The sequence below is a fragment of the Bacillus rossius genome, chromosome 13, assembly GCF_032445375.1.
Source record: "Bacillus rossius redtenbacheri isolate Brsri chromosome 13, Brsri_v3, whole genome shotgun sequence".
Classification (NCBI taxonomy): Eukaryota; Metazoa; Arthropoda; class Insecta; order Phasmatodea; family Bacillidae; genus Bacillus; species Bacillus rossius.
Genome location: NC_086340.1, coordinates 6,762,940 through 6,785,954, shown reverse-complemented (window position 1 = coordinate 6,785,954; position 23,015 = coordinate 6,762,940). Strand labels below are relative to the sequence as shown.

The 23,015-nt window shown below is 42.0% G+C and overlaps 1 protein-coding gene across 3 annotated transcripts in view; it reads right to left on the bottom strand.

Moving 5' to 3' along the window:
* The window catches only part of LOC134538147 (otoferlin-like), a 171,314-nt gene that overhangs the window by 16,982 nt on the left and 131,317 nt on the right, over positions 1-23,015 (bottom strand). For all 3 annotated transcript variants that reach the window (XM_063379189.1, XM_063379190.1, XM_063379191.1), the window contains exons 18-28: positions 21,413-21,613; positions 19,694-19,945; positions 17,144-17,305; positions 16,752-16,882; positions 13,393-13,561; positions 11,634-11,820; positions 10,684-10,796; positions 8,063-8,203; positions 4,859-5,098; positions 3,172-3,306; positions 983-1,254 (exon numbers count right to left, since the gene is read on the bottom strand). In XM_063379189.1, coding sequence (XP_063235259.1) covers positions 983-1,254; positions 3,172-3,306; positions 4,859-5,098; positions 8,063-8,203; positions 10,684-10,796; positions 11,634-11,820; positions 13,393-13,561; positions 16,752-16,882; positions 17,144-17,305; positions 19,694-19,945; positions 21,413-21,613 — 2,003 coding nt within the window. The remainder of the gene's footprint in view (positions 1-982; positions 1,255-3,171; positions 3,307-4,858; positions 5,099-8,062; positions 8,204-10,683; positions 10,797-11,633; positions 11,821-13,392; positions 13,562-16,751; positions 16,883-17,143; positions 17,306-19,693; positions 19,946-21,412; positions 21,614-23,015) is intronic.

Below are 23,015 nucleotides of genomic sequence, written 5' to 3'. Positions count from 1 at the left end.
AAACACACAACACCGAACCACATAAATAAGAAACATCATTACATTAAAACACACAACTTAGAACTGTTATAACTTAGAAACACACAACACCGAACCACATAAATTAGAAACATCATTACATAAAAACACACAACTTAGAACAGTCATAACTACACAACACCGAACCACATAAATTAGAAACATTACTTAAAAACACACAACTTTGAACTATCATAACTTGGATAACACATAATATGTGCCAGATATTTTCCGTATAAATCATTTTTTAGAACATATAAAACATTAGAATTGTCCTAAAATTTCAATATTATATAATCTGTGTCTGGCCCTCGGTTGTGGAGGAAAGTGGGGATTGATAAGAAAACAATATAAACACAAAATCTAAAAAAAAGGTTTATCAGTTGAAATTAATTTCCCCTACCAAGTACATACGATATTTCACTTGATATTTTAGTGTTACATTTGCATTAAAACTTGATTTTGATAAAAACAAATTTTAAAATTTTTTTCAGTGTTATGACCTCTGTACCAACTGGTATACACTAAATATTAAATTGAAAGTTTTAGGTGTGTGTGTCTATATATATATATACATGTATATATATATATATATATATATATATATATATATATATATATATATATATATATATATATATATATATATATAAATTGTAGCAAAGAAGTTTCTCTCGGGATTTTCGTATCGCTCAAAAATTGTAGCTCCCTCAGCAAAGAAGTTTCTCTTCAAAAACTTATATATATATATATTTATATATATATATATATATATATATATATATATGGAGGGAGACGATTGTTGGTCCCTGGTGGGGGGGGGGGGGGGGGGAGGGGGAGATGCGGCATCATCAAGGGGGTGGGGACGGGCAAAATTTCTCGTATTATTTTGAAAAATGATATCTGGCCCTTGCGAAGAGTGGAGCCGGCCATCGCCGGTCTACGACGCCAGCACCCCACTCACTTGCCGAACACCGGGTTGAGCTGCTTGGAGATGTAGCTGTCCTTGTCGCTGACGCGCTTGGAGCCCAGCTGCAGCACCACGTAGGGGTCGGCCTTGCCGTTCAGGTCCATGGGGTGGAGGTCGCTCGCCTTCACCACGTACACCCGCACCAGCACGTGGATGGGGTCGTTGGACGGCAGCCCTTGGAAGAAGCCGTACTGGGGGTCCAGGCCCATTATCGTGTGGTCCTCCATGTCCTTGGGCAGGGGCCACTTGTACACCTTGATGGCTCCCTGGGAACGGTTCACGTCACGAGGAAGAATTCGACCACGCACAGTGGCATGCACGTGTCCATCATCACTTCAGTCAGAAACACAGCTTTTGTAGTTTCGAAACAACGCTGTTTTGAATGTTGAATTAGAGTTGCTAAGTACCGTCAGTTGGGGTAACATTGGCCCTTTGAGGATAACTTTGGCCCAAGACAAAAAAAAAGTTAAACCATGTTACAACTCTTCCAAATATTTTTTTTTGTCTTGGGCCAAAGTTACCCTCAAAGGGCCAATGTTATCCCAACTGACGGTACCTTTGTACCACAAACAATTTCTTTCTACTACACCTTCGTGCACTTTTATTGTTTTCAGCTGTAAGTGATGACTAGAGACCGGAAAAAATTCGCGAATTCATCTCGCGATAGGCTAAAATACAAATCGTTATACCTCAGCGCTGCCTCTGCTGTTGGTTCGCAACACACCTGGATGACTCCGGGCCAATGAGAAACACCCGACCAAAGCTTTATCGAATCACAGGCTGCTACGCTGGAACGTCTCACAAGACAGCAGCCAATGAGTGGGTGGCATTTGACCCGAGTCTACGTGGAACTGTGGAGTTCATCCTGCAGGTCATTGAACCCGCGAATTTTTCCGGTCCCTAGTAATGACTGGAAAAATTCGCTGTTTCAATGACCTCTAGGATAATTACCATGATCCTTTACGTACTTGGGCAAATGCCAACTGTTCATTGGCTTATGACTTGTGAGACCTGTTAAATGGAAAGATTAGGATTCGATACTTTCCGTATTGAAGGTTTTTCTTTGGCTTTGGAATCATTCGTATTAACTGTTGTCCATTCACTGAAGCGGCATGAAGGTAAACTTATTTGGATTCTAACTTATTGCAAAATTAATTAGCAAACTTTTCCGTTCTCTAGCTACAAGGCTTCCCTTTATTTGAAGTAGAACCTTTAAAAAATTACACCTGTAAATCCTCTCAAATTGTATCTCTTTCAATATCTTCCTTGGCAACATAACCAGTGATATATTGTGTTATACTATTTATGACATAATTTAAAAAAAAAATGTGTTTGCGTGGAGTCTACATGAGATACATATAAAACTTTTTTTATTATTAGGTATAGATACAGAAAAATTATTTACATTTTCAATTACACCATTCACATTGAAAATGATTGATACTTATTAAGTTAATTGCACAAATTTCTACACGAATAAATAAATTGTAGATACTTTAAATAAAATAAAATAAATTTGGTAGCATCGATCGTTAGCCATTACGAATACTTAGGTGTAGACAAACACAAGCAGCTTTACGAGAATTCCGTAGCGTTCACTGCTGCGCCACTTCTACCTCTACCCTGCCATATCCCCTTCCAGCTGTTACCACTAGCATATAGCATGCTATGCTGCGTACCTTTCCCCACCCCCACCATCACCTTTTCCCATTCGACCGCTGACGCATTCTCCTCCTCTACCGGTTCCCCCACCATGATTCGGAATTTTCGTAACACTAAAAAAATTGTAGCAAAGAAAGTTTCTCTCAGAATTTTCGTAACGCTCAAAAATTGTAGCTCCCTCAGCAAAGAAGTTTCACTTCTGTGAGGAGTGCTAGGTTGGTACTGCAACGAGTGCGGAGGTTGGCAGGAGGTGATATATGTAAGATGGCAAGTGAATAAAGGCTGATCACGAAGAAAAAAAAATACATCGATGGGGGTTGAATAATGGCTGATGTTAGCGTGAAAGAAGTGTTTTTTCACGATCAGCCTTTATTCGCCGCCATCTTGCATATCATTCTCCTTCCTGCCAAAACCTCGCACTCGTTGCAGCAGTACCAACCTAAAACTCATCGCAACTTCAAAAAACTTTTTTTTTTTTTAAACTCTTATCTCCCCCCGAGACACGTCGCTCTCGCACTGACCTTGAACGCGCCCACGACCCGGCTGTCGTCCTCCGCGTCGTCGCCCGTCTTCTTCCCGCGGTACAGGTCGAAGGTCAGCAGCCACTCCTTGAAGCCGTTGTACTCCGGCTGCATCTCCAGCTCCCCGGAGTAGATCTGGACACAGCGCACGCCGGCCTCGTGACGAGCAGATCTCCCCCCCGCGGGATACTTTGGTCATGGGCGTCGCAACCGGGGGGACGGGACGGGACGGGGGGGACACGTTCTCCCCCCCCTCCCAATAATAAAAAGTCTTCAATTTCGTCCCCTCCAATAATATATTTAGTTTCGTAGTTATATTAAAAAATATGATTTCCGTGATACAACCCATATGTTGCGCATGGTGCATTTAGTCCAATCGTGGTAATGTGAGAGCACTTTTTAATTCGATCTTCGTGTAAAATCAAAACCAGGTCCGATACCGATAGCAGATAAATGATAACTGTGTTTTTTACGAATTTGTTCTCTGAAAATATTTTTTAGAAAAATAAATTATATATTGCAACCAACTATAATTAGAATATTTAGGAAAGAAAAATGCCTAAAAACCACCTTTTTGCACCTTCAAACCCCAAATTTTCCCGGGGGAGGACCCCCGGGCCCCCCGCTTTTTTTCCAGGGAATGGATATTCCTCAACACTAAATCAATTGAAGTCCCCCCCCAAAAAATATATCCTTGCGACGCCCATGCTTTGGTTCAGTAACGTACTGAATCCTCGTAACAGATATAATCCTAAATAATCTTAGCTTCTGTAATTGAGTGTTTTTTTTGCTCTTGATTTTAAATAAATTCATAACGTACCCTACCACTTGGGGTTTTTTTTTTTTTTAAATCTTGCCTGTGTTATTGACATAGGGCTATCTCATTTGGTAAGAATAATTTCGTGAACGGAAATAGGGACGTTTCTTGGAACGGAAATGTGTAACCACGGTGCTGCCATCTGTGGAGGATGGTGCCAAATATCAGTTAACAAAGCCAAAGGGGAAATTTTGACAGTATTAACTGTTTGATGAATTTCAACAAGATGGGTAGTATTTTGATAAAAATTTCCTTGTCGAAAATCAGGTCCAATACCGGGGTTTAGTATATTTTTTAATGTCTTTTTCGCTTTTATTTAGAGCTGTTTCATTACATAGTTTAACCAGACACTCTGTAAATCGAATTATTCAATAGTCTACGAAGCTGTTGTGGCAACGAATGTAGTTGAAAACACATTCATCACAATCAGCATTATCTTAAGAATTCTACATTAAATATTGTGTCCGAGTTTCGTATTACGTGTACTTGCGACACGAGGAACACGTGAAGTTGTTCATTGCAGAGGTTAGACGTTACACATCTGCGGGGAGCAGTGGCGTAGCCAGGATTTGTGTATGGGAGGGGGGGGGGGGGGTCCAGGGGGTCCTCCCCCGGGAAAATTTTAGTACTTAAATTTAAATATTGTAATGGTAAAAAACTGTTATTAATTTTAATATGAAATTTGTTTGAGTGATGAATAATAAATTAATTAAAGGTTTGGTGCTAAGGGGAGGGGGGGGGTTGAACCCCTAAACTCCCCCCCTCCTGGCTGCGCCCCTGGCGGGGAGTGCCGAAAGAACAGGCTGGTGGTGTTGACGATGCACACACACTCACACACGAGGAGGAAACAACGGGGTCTTGCACGCTAACCTTCATGGTGGCGTTCCCCAGCTCCCTCTTCCGCCGCACGCTCTTGGGGCTGAGCCTGGCGACGATCTTGGCGGCGGCCGCCGCGCCCTTGAGCGTGACCTTGCGCCGCTCGCTGCGGTCGCTCGTCCAGGACAGCTCGCGCCGCGGCTCGCGCGGGCTGCCGTCCTCCGGGCGGGTGGGCAGCACGCCGTTCTGCTGGCTCCGCGTCTGCGCCGTCTCCTTGCGCGCCTCCTTGTTCTCCTGTCCCCGGGGGACACTTGCCGTCACTCACTCTCTCTCTATCTCTCTCACTCACACACACTCACTCTCTCACACACTCTCTCTCACTCACTCACTCACACACTCTCACTCTCTCACACACACACTCACTCTCTCACTCACTTGCTCTCACTCTCTCTCTCACTTACTCTCACTCTCTCTCTCACTCACTCTCTCACTCTCACACTCTCACTCTCACACTCTCTCTCTCACTCTCTCTCACTCACACACACACTCTCTCTCACTCACGCATGCACTCTCTCTCTCACACTCTCTCTCTCTAACTCACTCTCACTCACTCACTCTCTCTCTTCCCCCCCCCCCTCCACCGCCTCCCGAGGACCCAGGGGGCGACACACCCACCCGAGCCAAAACGTTACATTGTATTCCGTATTATAGTCACCAGCCTATAATTTGTTTGATAACATTTCCTATTTTCGGCTAGACAACTTTGGGTAAAATAGAGGTGTTGATTTTTAATGAGCTGTTTTTTTTTTTTTTTTTTGGGTATTTCATATTTTTAATTGTATTTTTACCCTGAGTGTGTCGGGGGCGCAACCCCCCCCCCCCCCCCCCCTCTTCCATGTTGGACGGAAGGCGGGTTACAGTAGGGTATATATATTTTTTTAAACTTGAATACTTCACATTTTCTTGGCTTCTGGGTGCGTTCCGTGTCAGGTGATTGTCTTGCGACGTTTCGGCAGTCATTGCAGCTGCCGTCATCAGGTGGACTTTAGTCTGACCGACTGGTGCAGGGGATGCAGGTAATTTTATGCCCTGGTGTCCGGGTGGCTGTTTACACCCAGAAGCCAGGAAAATGCAGACAATGGCCGTGAAAAGCCTGCGATCTTTATTAAACACTTTGATTCACATGTTAAAACATTTCTTTCATCAAAAAAAATGTTCGAAACTAATAAATAATAGTATTTGAGACCATAAATTTGTAAATACTACCTTATATATCTCTGACTTATTTAAGCTCCTTCACCCTGGGCCATTCGAAACACGCCACTTTGCCATGTTCCCAATTGCCAGTGTAACAATGGATTTAGAGGAAGCAAGTGCATTATTTGTGTTGTTGATCGAGAGAAATAAATGCCGTAAAGACAGAGGATATTGGATTTAACCGATTCTTTGTTAAGCAATAACATAATCGAGTTCTAACCAACACTTTTTTTTTAACCTTCCGAGTATTCCTTTGCAGGGTGCGATTCCCTCCTGCGATTCTAAACTAAACCTTTCGGCATGGAAACTTAATCCCGCCATCACTCGAAGAAAGAGCTATAAAGAAGGAAGAGGCTTGACTGAAAATGCGCTAGTGTGTGGACGACATGGCAGTAAGTATCAGTCGGACACATTAAAAAGTGCATAATTTGTTAGTCTTGAAAGTGTTTAACTTAAGTTGACACACAAAATCTTAAATGAATTTAAACAATGTCCTGATACGAGAAAAGTTAAAAAAAAATTACGTTTTGCACAGTTTAAAAATCACACACAACACGAAAAACCTTTCATTAGCAAATATTGAACAACATATAGACTCTACAATGCGCCGAACTCATGTTCATCACCATCACCCTTTGTCAGTCTCCGGACATCGTCGGCATCAGAGTCGTATTACTACCCCCTCCCCTCCATTCTCCGACTGCCCCTCCTACACTCTCCAGTTTTACCGTGACCACCCCTCCATTCTTTTTGCAGGGATTATTTTCTTGTTGCGGAGGCGTACTCCTCCTAGTTTATATAAGGCTATGTTAGCATACCTCTGCCGATTCTTCCACGACAGATCTCGGACGAGAAACTTGTTACAACCGTGTTAGGGGTCGATCATGGGTGAGTTTCACGTTTCGAATTCACGACTTGGTTGTTTTAGTGGCTTCTAGACCCGTGTTAGCTATTACTGTTTCTAAAATTCTGTTTCATTGCCACGTTCCAAATTATTTATTTATTTTCATGGGTTCTATCAGTTTAGGATTAATTGGCTCTTGCACCCATGATCGGCACCACAATGGTACGCATATGTTAATTTTTCTTATGTCAGATTAGCCGCTACATAACGCTTGTTGTGTACGCCATCTCAGTATTATTTAATTCTTGCTCGTTATCAAAGGAAAAAAATGAGACATAATTCTATAATTAGATGCGTAGACTGTTGCGTAATTAATTGTTTAATTATTTTTGCGTTCATTACGCTATGAATTTCGAGGCTAGTTATTGTTCACGCCCTCGTCTACATTTATAGATTTGCAAAACATAATATTAATGCAAGATGAACTACACGTTTTATACGTATTTACATAAACATGTACATTTTGAATTTGATTGTAAATGATATGGAGTATATCTACCATGTCATGTCTTTACAATTTAATCATTTATTGAATAAAAAGAACTGCTATCGAATAAATTTTTGCTTTCTTAGAAACTTTAAAGACATAGGGTAGCAGTGACTGTTTACTTTGTCTCCTACTTCAAGGGGACTGGTTGGTATTGCAATAACTGTCCGGAGTTATCTCCTTCGCAGGCTCTGGTGCTTCCTTTCATGGGAATACGCAATTGTACGCTTCAACAATTTTACTTTGTTAAAGTTTTAGTGCTAAATTCATGATTTTAGTAATGTGAGAAGGGGTTCTAAATGGAAGGGTGAGGGTTGGGGAGATGAAGTATGTAGATGATGCATAGAGCGGCGGGAAATTCACCTCTACGTACCGTAGTCAACAACTTTGTAGCAGCATTTATGAACATACAGTAAAACTCTCTAAAGCGCTATCATTTTAAATTTACAGAAAATTTTTAAATTAATGGTAATGAAAATAAAATGAAATAAACAAAAAGGCACGTGAGAATAATCCTAAAGAAAAAAAAATATAAACATGTAGTTTTTAAATGTTACATATCAATAGTGTACATTTGATTTACATCAGTAGAGGAAAATAATGTGAAAACCTCTATCATTGCTTCTATGGAGGCGAAGTATTTGGTCCACCAATCCCGGTTTGATTCGTCCTCCACTTCTTCAGTCAGGCTTTGCTTCCGTTTCTTGTTTACTTCAGTCTTTATCTCTTTTCTCGTTGTCTGTCTTGTGCCCTGGACAAAAATAAGAAGAAATTCAAAACAAAACTTTTTTAGCTTGTGTTTGTGTAAATGTGAATAGAGTTCTGCAATTCTGCAATAAAGTGGGTTTTTTTTTTTAATGAACTTATATGCTCAACTTACGATCTTTGGCAGAAACCAGTCGCCAAGTTGGATTTCAATTCAGTTTCAAAGTGTTCTTATGCACTAAGATTTGTGACGTGTTAATTCTTTTAATGCTTTCTGTTTATGCTTTAGCTAATATTTCAAAGCTCTCTGTGGAGGTCAATTTTCTGCTTTTATTTTGACAAGCATTCTTAATATAATAATTGTTTAACCATTTACAAAATAAAATTACTGAATTGACAGAATTGTCTAATAAATATTAAACAAAATGAACTAATGATCAGTCTGTATTTTATTGTTCAAATGATATTATTATGATATTCTGTACAATATTTTATATTAAGTTATGCTTTCAGGTAAATATAAAAAAAAATTAAGTTTACAATAGTTGCAGAAGTTATACATTTATTTAGTAACATATATTGCAAAAAGCTAGCTAGACAAACAAATTGTTTTAAAATGCAATGTACATACAGTAAACTCCCGGTATATCGCGCCTCGATTGATCGCGGAATCGGGTATATCGCGGGTCAAACCATGTCCCCCAGTCAGAAATGAATAATAATAATGGAATAAATGGTTAACAGCCGATTAGGATAATTTTGCGTTGTAACTAACAAACTAAGCATCGGGCAGAAAAAAGCCTAGGCGTAGAAAATGTCCGCATTAAAATTCTAAACAAGATATCTCCGTACATTATTCCTCTATCTTGTAGGGTTTTCAAATTATGGTCCAATCCAGCCCAGTGATATTTTCTGAAACACTAGTTCTTAACGTCGCTTTATCTCACAAATGAAGCATCGGAACGGGGACCTGATAAAGCCCACCGTCCAGCGACATTATCCAGCGTGACTCGGCTGGGGATTGATGTTGGATAGGCTTGGTTGTCGGCAAGCCCTGGGTAGGGAGAGGCGAGCCGAGAACATGGAGAGAGGTAGAGATTAGAGCGGGCAGAAACACCAGGGGGAGTGGGGGAGGGAATGTGTTCACGCAGCACACAGGCAGAGCATGAGTCACTTGACTGAGCAGCGTCGCTGCGTACAAGGCAAAATCAGGTAGTCCGGTGTTTAAAATTCCACTCCAGAATATTAATTGGTACTTTACTGGACATCTGTATATAAATGTTTTGTTACAACTTAAACCTACAGACGTAATATTATTGGGTAATTCATTGTATTATACAAGTTCATCTTTTAACTTTGGTATAATGTTTTAACATTAAATAGTAAAGTAAATCGGCTAGCGTAATTTTAATCTTTGCCCAGGAATTCCCAGTGGTCCAATATTTACGTGAACCATACTGTACCACTTTTGCCGTGAGGTAGTAAACAAGTCCCGGAAATGTTTATGTGTAGCGGTCTCCCGACCTTTAAACAGAGGCTGGGGAATATAACACTTGCCGATCCGAGCCACACACACTCAGCAACTCGACACAGCGTTTGGTGAAATAAGTAAAGACAAAGTTTAACACGGTTTTTAATACGGCGTCACTGATGGCGCTAAAATTGAATTGGCGCAATTTTTGTTTCCCACATGTGACCATTTATAATTTACTGTAAGCATGGATAATAAAGTTTAACCACTTGACACGATAGACGATTCTTTATTTTTTATTGTACGAATGCTAGACTCGTTTTTTTCCTGTATCTGCGGCCTGCTTCTACAAAATACAAGCTATCTGTAAGTAAATCTAGAATTTTTATTTTGTCAATCAAACTCGGTACTTTGCGATTAATATTCGGTTTGAAGTATCACTACGGCCTTTCTTTTTAGAAGACTTGGACCACAGAATCGTGTGTAACCGCACACACTGCACTTACTTTGTTACGGACTCTGACGAAGCAGATACTGTGGCTAACACCACGAGACTGGCAGCAGCAGCTTGTGTGCCGCACGTGTGTATGGCGGCGTGTGGCGCGCTCGTAGGCCGTGCGACAAACTGTGCGCGGCACGCGGAAAAATAAAAACAATTCAACATTTAATATTTATCTTTAAAATTTATTATTTTTATTTTTTCACCCGTGTTTAGTGAAAACTGCGGATGCAAAGTCCGCACAAAGGCGGGCCGTCTATACTGTGCGTGCTTGCCGACCTATTAGAACACAGGCGGTGTTTTATGCCTTTTGACCTTGGCACATCGAAACATCGCGGTTATGCAACAATGCGGGTAAAAGTTATGTCCCCCGACAACCGCGTTAAATAGGGAGTGTACTGTATATCCTTGGTTTTGATTAAACTAGGTACCATTAATTTTTTTGAGGAGCAAGAAAATTGCAGGAAACTATTCTAAATTAAACTTTATCACATATATATAGATTTGATAGCATAATTTTTTGCCAAGATTAAATAAAGTACCCAACGTGACTTACGTAGCTCAGTGTAATCGGAGTATCTTTTGGAAGCAAAGGACTTATTTCTTTATCGCTGTCAACAACATTGTACGTGCTCGTCGACAGTTGGTTGGGGTTGTTTGGATCAACATCTGGAATAATAAAAAAAAAATAAACGAAAGCACGATTAGCACGCAGAAGTAGAAACCACAAGTCTTAACATCTTCATGAAACATCACTACATATGTCAACTTGACCAACAAGGGTGTACGTCATTTATTTTATTTAATTTCCTGCAATACGCGATGAGAGCTTTTCATGAACCAAAATTCCATTTCCATCCATATCATTTCTCTGTGTAGCTGAGTGCAGCATCAATTTTTCATAGTTGCAATTCAATACAATGTGGAGTGTACCCAAAATAACATAGGGGCTGGCCGGCGAGGCAGGAGTCTCGTGCACAACGAAGCAAGATTGTGGTGGAGAGAGAGAAAAAAAAAGGGGGGGAAAGTAAGTAGGTTTGAAAGGGTTTTCGCGCCAGCTGGCGTCGACGGAAAGTTAACACACTGCTCAGACTGTTTGCTTACACTGAAAGAAATTTTTGTATATTTTACAAGGAAAATCCTCTGGAAACCCTGTTGCCAAGGATATTACTTGTAAAACTAAAAGGCAGAGCTTTGTACCATGTGCGATTTTGCAAGGCCCTGCCTTGTAGTTTCGCAAGAAATATCCTCGGCAACAGGGTTTCCAAGAATCTCCCTTGTAAAAGTACAAATTTTTTTTTTTTAGAGTGTAGTCAGACAAAACCCACGACACAGTGTGCCGCAGACTGTGTTGTCATCACAGCTAATTGCGGGCCTCATGGTCCGTACTGTTTGGTTGGAGCGCCAAGCTGAGTATTCGCCCCGGGTGATAAGCGAGACCGGACGCGCTACAAGGTCCCGAGGAAGGGAAGGGAAGGGAAGGGCCGGGTGCTCTCGCTCACGTACGCTGCAGCTGCAGCAGGGACCTCTTGCGCTCCTCAGCGTCCCGCTCGCGCTTGGTGGCCGGCACGTACATGTACTTGTGGATGGAGCTGATGGTGTGCGTGCCCACCAGCGTGTAGCGGCCGAAGCTGCGGCAGTCCACCACCCGGACCGTCAGCGGCGGCCGGTACAGCTCCTGCTCCGGCAGCTCCTGCAACCGGCCACGCGTTCCGGGACCCCGTGGGGCGGGTGTGCGCTCGCGAACCAGCAAACCCTTACCCCCCGGTTTCTGTCTGGTGGGTGGCTCAGTTCTGTAAGCCGCACACCTTGTCACAAACCAGCAGCGCCCCCGACTCATTTCATATCACCTCGCGTAACTCTCACCGAAGCTGCCACTTTGATCGCAAACCAACAACCCCTTCCTCCTCCCCCCCCCCCCCCCAAGAGGCGAGCGGCATCTGTCCGGTGGGTGGCTCAGTTCGGTAAGCCCCACACCTTGTCACATACCAGCAGCGTACCCCTGACTCATTTCATATCACCTGGCGTAACTCTCACAGCAAAGATGCCACTCTGCTAGCACACTCACGCATAACCTAGGTACTGTTTCCCCAACCCTGCTTCAATAATGATATTGCAGTTTCTCCAGAGGTTTTTCCCAACACTCTCTCCGTTCCTGCTGGTGCCCCTTAATCTGACTCTTCCTACTTCGGTGTTGCCCATGGCAAGAATTTCAGCCGTGGCAGAGGGCTATGTGGGTCAATCAGTGATCATTGTCCGTCGGACACAATTTATGAAATTGCAATTGTAGACGAGTCTTTAGAGCTCACGCAATTTGCACATTGACACGCGGCGGACATTGTTTGAGGGAACACGCCGATTTTTAGGTTAGCGGTCTTAATTCTTGCAAAAGTACATCCATTCTTTTACGGAAATCATGACCACAAATGGCATTCAAAAGCTTCGGATAACCTAAAGTTCACAGGGATAGAAGCCACAATCACAACTAAAACAGTTCCGAAGTTTACCAAAGTAAAAAATGAGGTTAGATTAGGTTTCGTCAGGGTAATTAACAAATCATAATTTTTTCCCAACCATTTAGTTTGGTTTAGGTTAGGTTAAGTTAGATTAGGTTAGGTTGATTAGGTTAAGTTAGATAGGTTAGGTTCGATTAGGTTAAGTTAGATTAGGTTAGGTTATCATAAATGAAATGAAAGGTTGGTAGGTTAGCATTATTTTAAATACGTCATAACCTTAAAGTATAGAAAGCCTTTCTATTTGGTGTTATTTTTTTACGAGCAATTGGCAATCTTTGAAGAAAATTGGAACTGTTCAGGTGTCACTCTCATACATGTGAACTGTAGGCTACCCAAAAGGGGCTGAAAAACAATAGATTAGTGAGAAAACATTGATGATATAACACATAATCAGGGGCGCAACAACAGGGGGGGGGGGCGGGGGGGGGGCAAGGGTATTTTGCCCCCCCTCTGAAACCTTGAAGTGGGGGCAAACGAGGGCAAAGAAAGTGCTGTGTAATTAATTTTTAGATAATAAAACTGCTTAAATAGCACCATTTTCCACCTTCAAATACGAGTCTTCCCGGGGGAGGACCCCCGGACCCCCCGCTTCAATAGGGGCGTCGATGATTCTTTATAAATAGGTATATTGCCCCCCCCCCCCTTTGGAAATTTAGTTGTTGCACTCCTGCACAGTCATGTGTACGAACATTTTTTTTTAAATTCAATAAATGCAACACAAGAAGAAAAGAAAGTGTTCCGTCAGTTACCAGCTCCAGGAACTTGACCGGGTTGTTGAAGTTGGGGTTCTTCCTGGCGTTCTGGATGACGGACGAGTGCAGGATGTGGCCCGCGCACTCGATGTCCACCCGGGGCTTGTCCACGGTGAGCAGGTGCACCCGCTTCAGGTCCCGCAGTCCCCAGAACAGCACCTCGATCCTCGGGAACAAGACACGTAAACATTGAAGGTCATGGAGATTCTCGCAGGAAGCTTCGTGATTACGAACATAACATTTTTCGTTAACTCCGATTACAGATAATGCTGTGACACTTTTCACACTAGTGCTAAGTTATTTACCACATGTGTATCAGTTGGCGGTGTGAAACGAATAAAAGGTTAGTGATGAAATAACTATAATAAGTATTAAATAATGTGAAATTTTTGTAGCACAATTTTCTTTTAACATAGCCAGGTTTGTAAGTAGCCAAACATGAAGTTTAATGTAAACAATATTTGAGGTTAGGAACTGTTGCAGTAGTATTTTTATCTATGGTTTTTTTTATGTTTGCTAAGGAAAATAACACAGGTATTGGAACATTGAACACATAAATTTATTTTACTCCATGTTTAAATGAATAATTATTGAATTAATCACAGAAAGTTTTAATGCTTGAAACAAAAATTAAATCCAAAACTAAATATTTATACATCCCTGAAACAAAATAGGTTATGTAACAGTGTACAGGGGGAAACCTTCTTTTCTCAGGCAAAAGAGCCAAACGCCCGATCGTGCATCTTCGGTTTTTTTTTTGTGTTCATTGTAAATGTATTGATGAAAGGATGGTCAATTAGGTCAGGTTAGCTACATTATAAATACTTTAAAACATTTTTGGACGGTTGATTTGGTTAGGACAGCTACATTAAAGATACGGAAAAAAAATAGCGAGCATGAACTTCGGGGAACTTTGGGTTTTGGCTCTCTCGTCTGTGAAAAGAAGGCTTCCCGCCGACAAAAATATTCGTAGACTAAACAATACTGTTTTGCCTTTGAAACTTTTTTTTTTAATATAAAAAAAGGGGGGGGGGGGGGGTTTGTCTGTAAAGTTGGTTTACGGACGATAATTTTACGTAATAACGTCACAAGAAATCGTTGATGGAAAATTGCATACTTACTTTTTAATTTTCAAATATTATTTACAGTTTTTTTTTTTGCAAAATTTAATTTAAATAATTTTTGTTTGAATATAAATTACGAACAATTAGTTAAAAAAGGACCGCCTTTTAGTCTATTTGATGTTATGGAAGATTTTCTCGCACGGTGGTTGGCCGGTTCTTGCACGCTCGGCTCAGGCGGAAGGTGACAATGAGTCATGCTTTTTTCGTGCGTGCAGCCGGCGTTCATCGATTTATCACGTCAAAAAGTGTTTAATATATGGCGAATATATATAAAAATAATCCCTTTCGGTAGAGCCTACAGGCGTAGGTACATTACGAAGTACCTATTCTGGAAATATTTGGGAAATATTTTACATCTTCTGGAACATTTTAAGAACTTAATGTATATAAAATTCTTACGTTCTCCAATATTAAAAAATTATTGATTAAATATTTGCCCATTTTCCATGCAGCGAAAATATAAAAAAATATTTTTAACTCAGTTTATCTAGCATTCAGTAGTTTACACAGCAGTATTGGACCGCTTATATTATATACCAACTAAGGTAATTATTTAATTTTTTTGACCTTCAAACACTATTTTTCATCTCTTGCAGCAGTAATAACGTGGTTGTATACAAAATTTCTTTGCATCAAGGTTTAAGATCATATTAAGATGGTTTGAAATAAATTCAAACGAAATCGATAATAAGAAAGTTTTGAATTTTTTTAAATTTAAACCCATGTCCTTACAGTAATAATTTGTTTCATTAAAAACTGTTAGTCAATATTTAGGGAGTAATAATATTTTTGACTTCCAACCCTTGTTTTTTCCACCCCTTTCAGTTATGGTTGGTTGTATGGAAAATTATTTCAGCAGAAAGTTTAAGATAATATTTATATGCTTTACAAACAATTTGAACGGATTTAATAGCGTGTATATTAAGGGAGTTATGAATTTTTTTTGTTTTTAAACCCTGTTATTTTCCACCCCTTGCAGTAATCATTACTGTTTGGTTATATAAAAATAATTTTGGACGAAAGTTGTAGATAATATTTTTAGGTTTTATATTATAAAGGAATGGATTTAATAGTGTAAAAAGAACAGATTTTTTTAAGTTTTTAAATTTCCACCCCTTTTTTTAAAAACATTGCATCAAGGTTTGTTTTATCAAATATTGTTTGAGACAAATCTTTTAGCAGCATCTCAGTTGTCACTGGCCACACAAAGCTGTGTTCTCTGTGTTCGCTATGTTGGCGACGTTGCTAGGTGTTGGTTCTCGGCTATTTTTCTAAATGTCGCTGACTTCATGCTTGCGCAGATAACCAAACATAACATCTGTTTTCTGCTGGAATTATGCTGTACTTCTGCATTTGCTTTTTATGAGTTTTAATTATTTTTCAGTATTGTGCTTTGAATAGTCACGTCGGCTGCATAGTTCATTGAAGGATCACGAAAATATCCATGTTTAGGAAATAAATCAATGGAAAAAACATTGATGGCAGGATATGCAGGACCATGCCTGGGATTTTATTTCAAAGGGAATGCTATCAAACTGAGTTGTATTTATCCTGAAATGATCCATAAATTTGGTTTCGTCCTCACACGCAACTGCTTCATAAAATGATGAAATTGTTCAAATTATTTTGTTTGTAGATTAACTTCCGAAATCCATTTATTTTTTACGTTCACATACTTTGAGCCAGCAGGATATTATCATCGCCGTAATCGTCAACTCGGATCCCACGGCATGCAACCGTCCGACGTCGCGAACTAGACTATCCTGGCGCTGAGAACATACAGCGACTGATCAAGAGTTCTGACCGCCCTGGGCTAATTACGAGGACCTCCCCCCCCCCCCTCCCCGCCAGGTGTGTGTGTGTGTGTGTTACGGTCGGATTTTTGACTTTGTTTACCAGTGTGAAAATTTTTAACATGGTTCATACATACTACCTATAAAAAGTTAAAATCAGGGTAGTCCCCAAGCTTTTTTTCAATTCACAGCGCATTTAGTTTTAGTGTTTTTGTCTCGGTCTAGTTGAAATATGTAAGGTAGATGCAATGATGCTAGATTAATAGTGCATGCGAAGACACGATTTCAGAAACCCCCCTCCCCCCCCCCCCAATCCTCGCGCCCTAGGCTGCAGCCTAAATAGCCTAAGGGTTAATATCAGGCCCTGCGAACGTGGCGTGCATAGCGGACGTAGCGTAGTAGGTCCCCGTGCGGCCTTGGCTCGGCAGGGGTTGGCTACCTGTACTTGGCCAGCGTGGGCCGGATGCCCCTCGGCACGGGCAGGATGGGGCCCGTGTCCTGGTCCTGGGCCTCGGCCGTCGCCTTCGCCTCGGGCAGCGCCGGCAGGTCGCTGTCTGCCGTGCTCGCGAGCTGGCGGGGGAAACACACACGCACGCGCACATTTCACAGCCCATTTAGTTTTGTAACGCAGGTAATTAATTTTTTTTTTTTGGAACTAGTCATTGCCCCATCAGGACCACACCTGGTAACTGTAGTTGGGTCATGACCCGCGTTTGGGAACTGCTGCTATAAAATATTGATATCAAATGAAATTTTAAATTTAAGATGCTGGGGGCGGGGCGGGGGCGGGGTCGTGAAGAGGGGGCGCGCCCCCCGGGGTGGCGTTTTCACCTGCAGCAGCTCGAAGGCGGCCAGCAGCTCGCCCGCGCGGTCCGGCCCGCGCGCGATCTCGTGCCACTCGAGCGCCGGCGGGAACTCTGGCCGGCCGTACGGCTCCCCCAGCAGCTTCACGCGCGGCTTCGCGATCGCCCGCCCGATGAACTCCGACTTGCCCTGCGAGCGAAGCAACGGGGGGTGGCACCCCGCCCCCCGTCCCAGGGTTATTTCCATTCCACTCCATGCAGTTTCGCTAAATTAGATCTATCTCTCTTCGTTAGGCTACATTTATGAACATTAAAACACTAGAAACACATTCATTTCATTACGTTTGGTTGTATTTCACCTCCAATCGTTTTCGTTTCAGATTATTTCGATTGTTACCGCTTTGATATGAAGGGTTATGAATCATTTCAATATATTTCAATAGTTTATTTTGATTTATTTAGTTACAATTCAAAAGATCGATTCATTGACTTCGTTTCAGTTAAAAAATAGTTTTATTTCAATTAACATTGCATTGTTTCCATTCCACTTCATGCAATTTCACTAAATTAGATTTATCTCTCTTCTTTAGGCTATACATTTCTGACCGTTTATATCGTAAAACAATCATTTCAATTGGAACACCAGTTTTCAATTCATTTTCGTTACATTTGGTTGAACTCCAATTATTCCCGGAGGACCCGGTCGCACGGTCAGGCTTTCTCCTCCGACACCTTCCGACGTGTCGTGTCCAATCAAAAGTCGGGAGGGTTATGACACGTCACCGAAAACGTCACTACAGCAGCCACGTTTGTACGATAAGTTGGCTTATTTTGAGTATCAACAGAATATTTTGCATGTAGGTAGAATGGGTTCCAAAAAAAATAATAAAAAAAATTGGATGCGATCTGCCAATCAAAATCGTTCATAGCGAAAACGATTCTTTAATACGGCGGAAAGCATATGACCGATTAAAGAGGTTAAAAAAAAAAGTTAAATACCTAAAATAAGGTTAATGTGAATATTGTATGCAAAAAAAAATTTTATGCATAAAAATGAAATTATGTTTGTACAACTTAAAAAATCTCTGAAAATTTATTTAATTATGTAACTAATGCCTGCGAGACCCGCAACTTGCAAAGTAAAATTATCCCTTTTTTAGGACCCTAATTGGGTCAAGACAGACGGCTGGGCTTTAAATTCTTTAAATTTTTTTTTGTACCCTCACAAGGATAGTCCTTTGGAAACTCAGTGGCCAGCGATATCATTTGTAAAATTGCGAGGCAGATCTTTGTACCATTTGCAATTCTACAAAGCTCTGCCTTGTAGTTTTACAAGAGACATCGTTGGCAACTGAGTCTCCAAGGATTTTCCTCGTAAGAAGTACAGAAAAAAAGGGGGTTGTCTGTAAAGTCGGTTCACGGACGATAATTTTACGTGATAACGTCATAAGAAAACACTGATGAAAAATTGCATACTTTTTTAGTTTTTAAATTTTATTTACAGTTTTTGCAAATTTAATTTAAATAATTTGTTTAAATATAATCACGAACAATTAGTTATAGAAATAAACTGAAATCAAATCAAATTTCAATAAATTGTTAAATTGAAACGACGAAATCGAACAAAATAAATCAAATTATTTTTTAAATTACTGCTTTTAAAAAAATGGCCCACCTTTAACCTGTTTTGATATTATAGAAGATTTTTTCTCGCTCGGTGGTTGGCCCGGTTCTTGCACATTCGGCTCAGGCGGGAACGTGACAATGAGTAGAGACCCATGAATTTCGCGGATTGATTTCGTGTTATGCTAAAATTCAAATAATTATACCTTAGTGCTGCTTCTGTCATTGGTCCACTGTTAATCTGGAGGACTGAGGGGCCAATTAGAGACCCCTCACTCATAGAAGCGTCGAATCACAGGCCACCCAGCCGAGACGACTCACAAGTCACAACAGCCAATGAACAGTTGGCATTTGCCCGAGTGTGTAGAGGATATTGGAGTGTCTATCCTGGAGGTCATTGAATCTGCGAAATTCACGGTTCTCTAACAATGAGTCGTGCTTTTTTCCGCGCGCGCAGCCGGCGTTCATCGATCTATAAGACGTTAATCAGGTCAAAAAAAAATGTTTACAGTGTATTTAAAAAAATATGTCGGGGGAATTTGTACTTTCGGTCATGAGAAGTCCGGGAAAGCCGCCATATATTAAACACTTTTTGACGTGATAACGTCTTATAAATCGACGAACGCCGAAAAAGCGACTCATTGTCACGTTCCACCTGAGCCGAGCGTGCAAGAACCGGCCAACCACCATGTGAAAAAATCTTCTATAACATCAAACAGGTTAAAGGCGGGCTTTTTTTTATCTAATTGTTCGTGATTTATATTTAAACAAATTATTTCAATTAAATTTTGCAAAAAAAAAAAAAAAACTGTAAATAATATTTGAAAATTAAAATGTATGCAATTTTTCATTAATTTTTTTCTTATGACGTTATCACGTAAAATTATCGTCCGTAAACCTATTTAACAGCAACCACCCTTTTTTTATATTAAAAAAAGCCGGAAAGCGGACTTACGACCTTGTCCTGGTCGAAGATCTCGACGACGATGTCGGGCGGCTCGGCCTTGATCTGCCGCGCGGTGCCGTACACGAGGATCCCGTCGAACACGAGCAGCTCGTCCCAGGTGGGGCTCAGCGTCTCGTCGATGACCTGCGTCGCCTTGCAGAACTCCCCCACGACCACCCGCGCGAACGGGTCGGACAGTCCCGACGCGTCGGAGCCGATGAGTGAGCGCGCCTGGTACATGTGCGCGCGCAGCTGGAACGTCTGCGGGGCAACACGAACGTTCCCGTCTCTCGCGGCGTTTCGCGCACGGCACGTCCGGCGAAATAACAAAACAATTACCCGGTTATCAGTAGCGGATCCAGAGGGGGGGGGGGGCTAAGGGGCTCAAGCCCCCCCCCCCCCCCCCAAAAGCATCTGGGTCCACTACTGTTTTGGTGTTTGCCTTGATAAAGCCTAGCCTCAGCTGGGTCAAGCCCCTCCCATACAAAAATCCTGGATCCACCACTGCCGGTTATAAATCTATACCAATTGGACGTAGTTATGCGAAAAGGAACCAACCCACAATTTTTGCTATATTTTATTTGAAAATAAATTAAAATGGTACAAGGTTGATCGTACCGTCGTTGCTATTATTATATCAGTATTTATAACTAGACCATTAAAATTATACCCACATTATATTATCAATAGGAGAATTACAATTTATAATTAACTTTTAACTTCAAAATATTCCGAATAGGTTTCATGTGGGTTGGTTCCTTTTTTGCATAACTACGTCCAATTGTAAGTGTTTTAGAGTGATGGTTCAAGGTCACGATCAAAAAAGTAACTCAAACGCACGCACAAGTACGGCTTTTTTTATTTTTATTTTTATCGCTTGCAGCACACCCTATGCAAAATGGCAACTCCTGAAGGTAAAGAATTTTTTTGTTCTCAAATTTGCTAAGAGCGACTTGGTAATTTCAGCCCTCCCCATTGTAATCTCTCTGTACGAGAGTGGTCTAACTTATAAGTCCCTGGCCATTTGATTGGTCCTGATGGTCGAGACGACAGAGCTCTTTTTTCATCGGCCTCCGCACTGACATAACGCAATGCAATATTTTTTTTCCTTTCTGACATTATAAAAGATTGTGTCTACGTTCCGCCGCTACCTAATGATTGGGCAGAGTCGAGACACAGAATTTAAGAGGCTATTGCTTCTATTACTCTGGACTCGTTAACGTAAGTGTGGGATGAATTGTACTTAAGGTTGAAATGTGTGCCGTATAAATAAAGGTGCATACATTGAACATTTTTAAGAAAAACGAGGTTAGTTTACCTGCAATTTGACGTATGATTTGTTGTAAATAGTCTGAATTAAACTGTGATAATTAGCCATTGAAACTGGGAGATTCTTTCATGGACACCCTTCACAAGAAATAACACTCAGAATCAGACACGCGGCACGACGTGACAAAACTGTCGCGATCACATACGAGGCAACAACATCATATGACCGCTCCAACTTCGTCGCGAGTAGACGGTCCAATGGCTGCTGAGTTCTGCACATGTGTGAGTATAAAAAAATTGTCGACAAAGGCACGCCTTACTCTGGTTTTGGCTGACTAGTTTATGATGATTTTTATTACTATTCCGCGGAAGGAACTCGTCAGAGAGAGTCTTGAAACTGCGCCCTGCGTGAACAGCTGGGAGCCGGGGGGCCGGCGGTCTCGACGCAGCACGACTCACGTGCTTCTCGACGTAGTGTATGACGGACGGGGGCAGCGCCCTCGGCCTCTCCGCGTTCCGGATCTCCGGGGACAGCTCGTAGCCCTCGGGCAGGCCGTCCACGAAGTGCTTCTTGTGCTTGACGAGCCCCAGCCACATGTACATCTGCAGCTTGGCCTGGATCGCCCAGCCGCTCGGCCCCGCGCCCTTCTTGCCCGGCAGCTGCGTCAGGCACGGTTCAAACGCGTCGTCACACGGTGCGCTCGCCAGATCACTCCACCATGGCCGTTCATTTTGTTCAACAACCAAAATTTGAGCTCTTGTTTTATTTTTTTACAATTTATATAAACAGAAAAATAACATTTTTAATAAGCTTTAATTATAATCACAGATTACTAGGGACCGGAAAAATTCGCGGGTTCAATGACCTGTAGGATGAACTCCACAGTTCTACGTACACTCGGTCAAATGCCACCCACTCATTGGCTGCTTGCTGTCTTGTGTGAGACGTTCAAGCGTAGCAGCCTGTGATTCGATAAAGCTTCGGTCGGGTGTTTCTCATTGGCCCAGAGTCATCCAGGTGAGTTGTGAACCAATAACAGAGGCAGAACTGAGGTATAACGATTTGTATTTTAGCCTATCGCGAAATGAATTCGCGAATTTTTCCGGTCTCTACAGATTACTTGTTACACATAAAAGGGATTTAGGCTATGTATAACGTTTAAAAAAAGAAACAGACACAAATATTTTATTAAAATCATATTAGCACCCCCCAAACCAAACAATGATGGTGCAGCCTCGTCCTTAAACCAACATCCCCCCCGTCCCACCTCAAAAAATACAATGATTACCTAGGAATTAATTTTAAAAAATTAGTTTGTCAAAATTGTGTTTTAGTACAAATATTATGCAAAATATTGAACTTTAGGTGAACAAAACGTTAACTGTTAATTTTTTATTTTTTTTATTTTTTTTCTTAACCTACCCAAACCACCCAGTATATTAAACCACCTGGCCCCTCCAACCAATTTTCCTTCAATGGTGCAAATTATGCCATAAAAACCCCCCTCCTTTTTATGGACGGCCATGATGGCAACTGTGCTGCCGTTTGCCGCGACAGCCCCAAGACCCGACCATCACCTCAAGGTACAGACAGTCACCCGAGTACTAGCTGTAACTTCGAGGACCGACCATCAGCCCAAGGACAGACAGTCACCCAATGGACCGACCGTCACCCAGAAGACCGACCCATCACCCCGAGGACTGACCGTCACCCAGAGGACCGACCCGTCACCCCGAGGACTGACAGTCACCCAGAGGACCGACCGTCAGCCACCCTGAGGACTGACCCGTCACCCCGAGGACCGACCCGCCACCCCGAGGACCGAGCGTCACCTAGAGAACTGACCGTCAGCCACCCCGAGGACCAACCCATCACCCCGAGGACTGACCGTCACCCAGAGGACCGACCCGTCACCCCGAGGACTGACAGTCACCCAGAGGACCGACCGTCAGCCACCCCGAGGACTGACCCGTCACCCCGAGGACCGACCCGCCACCCCGAGGACCGAGCGTCACCTAGAGAACTGACCGTCAGCCACCCCGAGGACCGACCCATCACCCC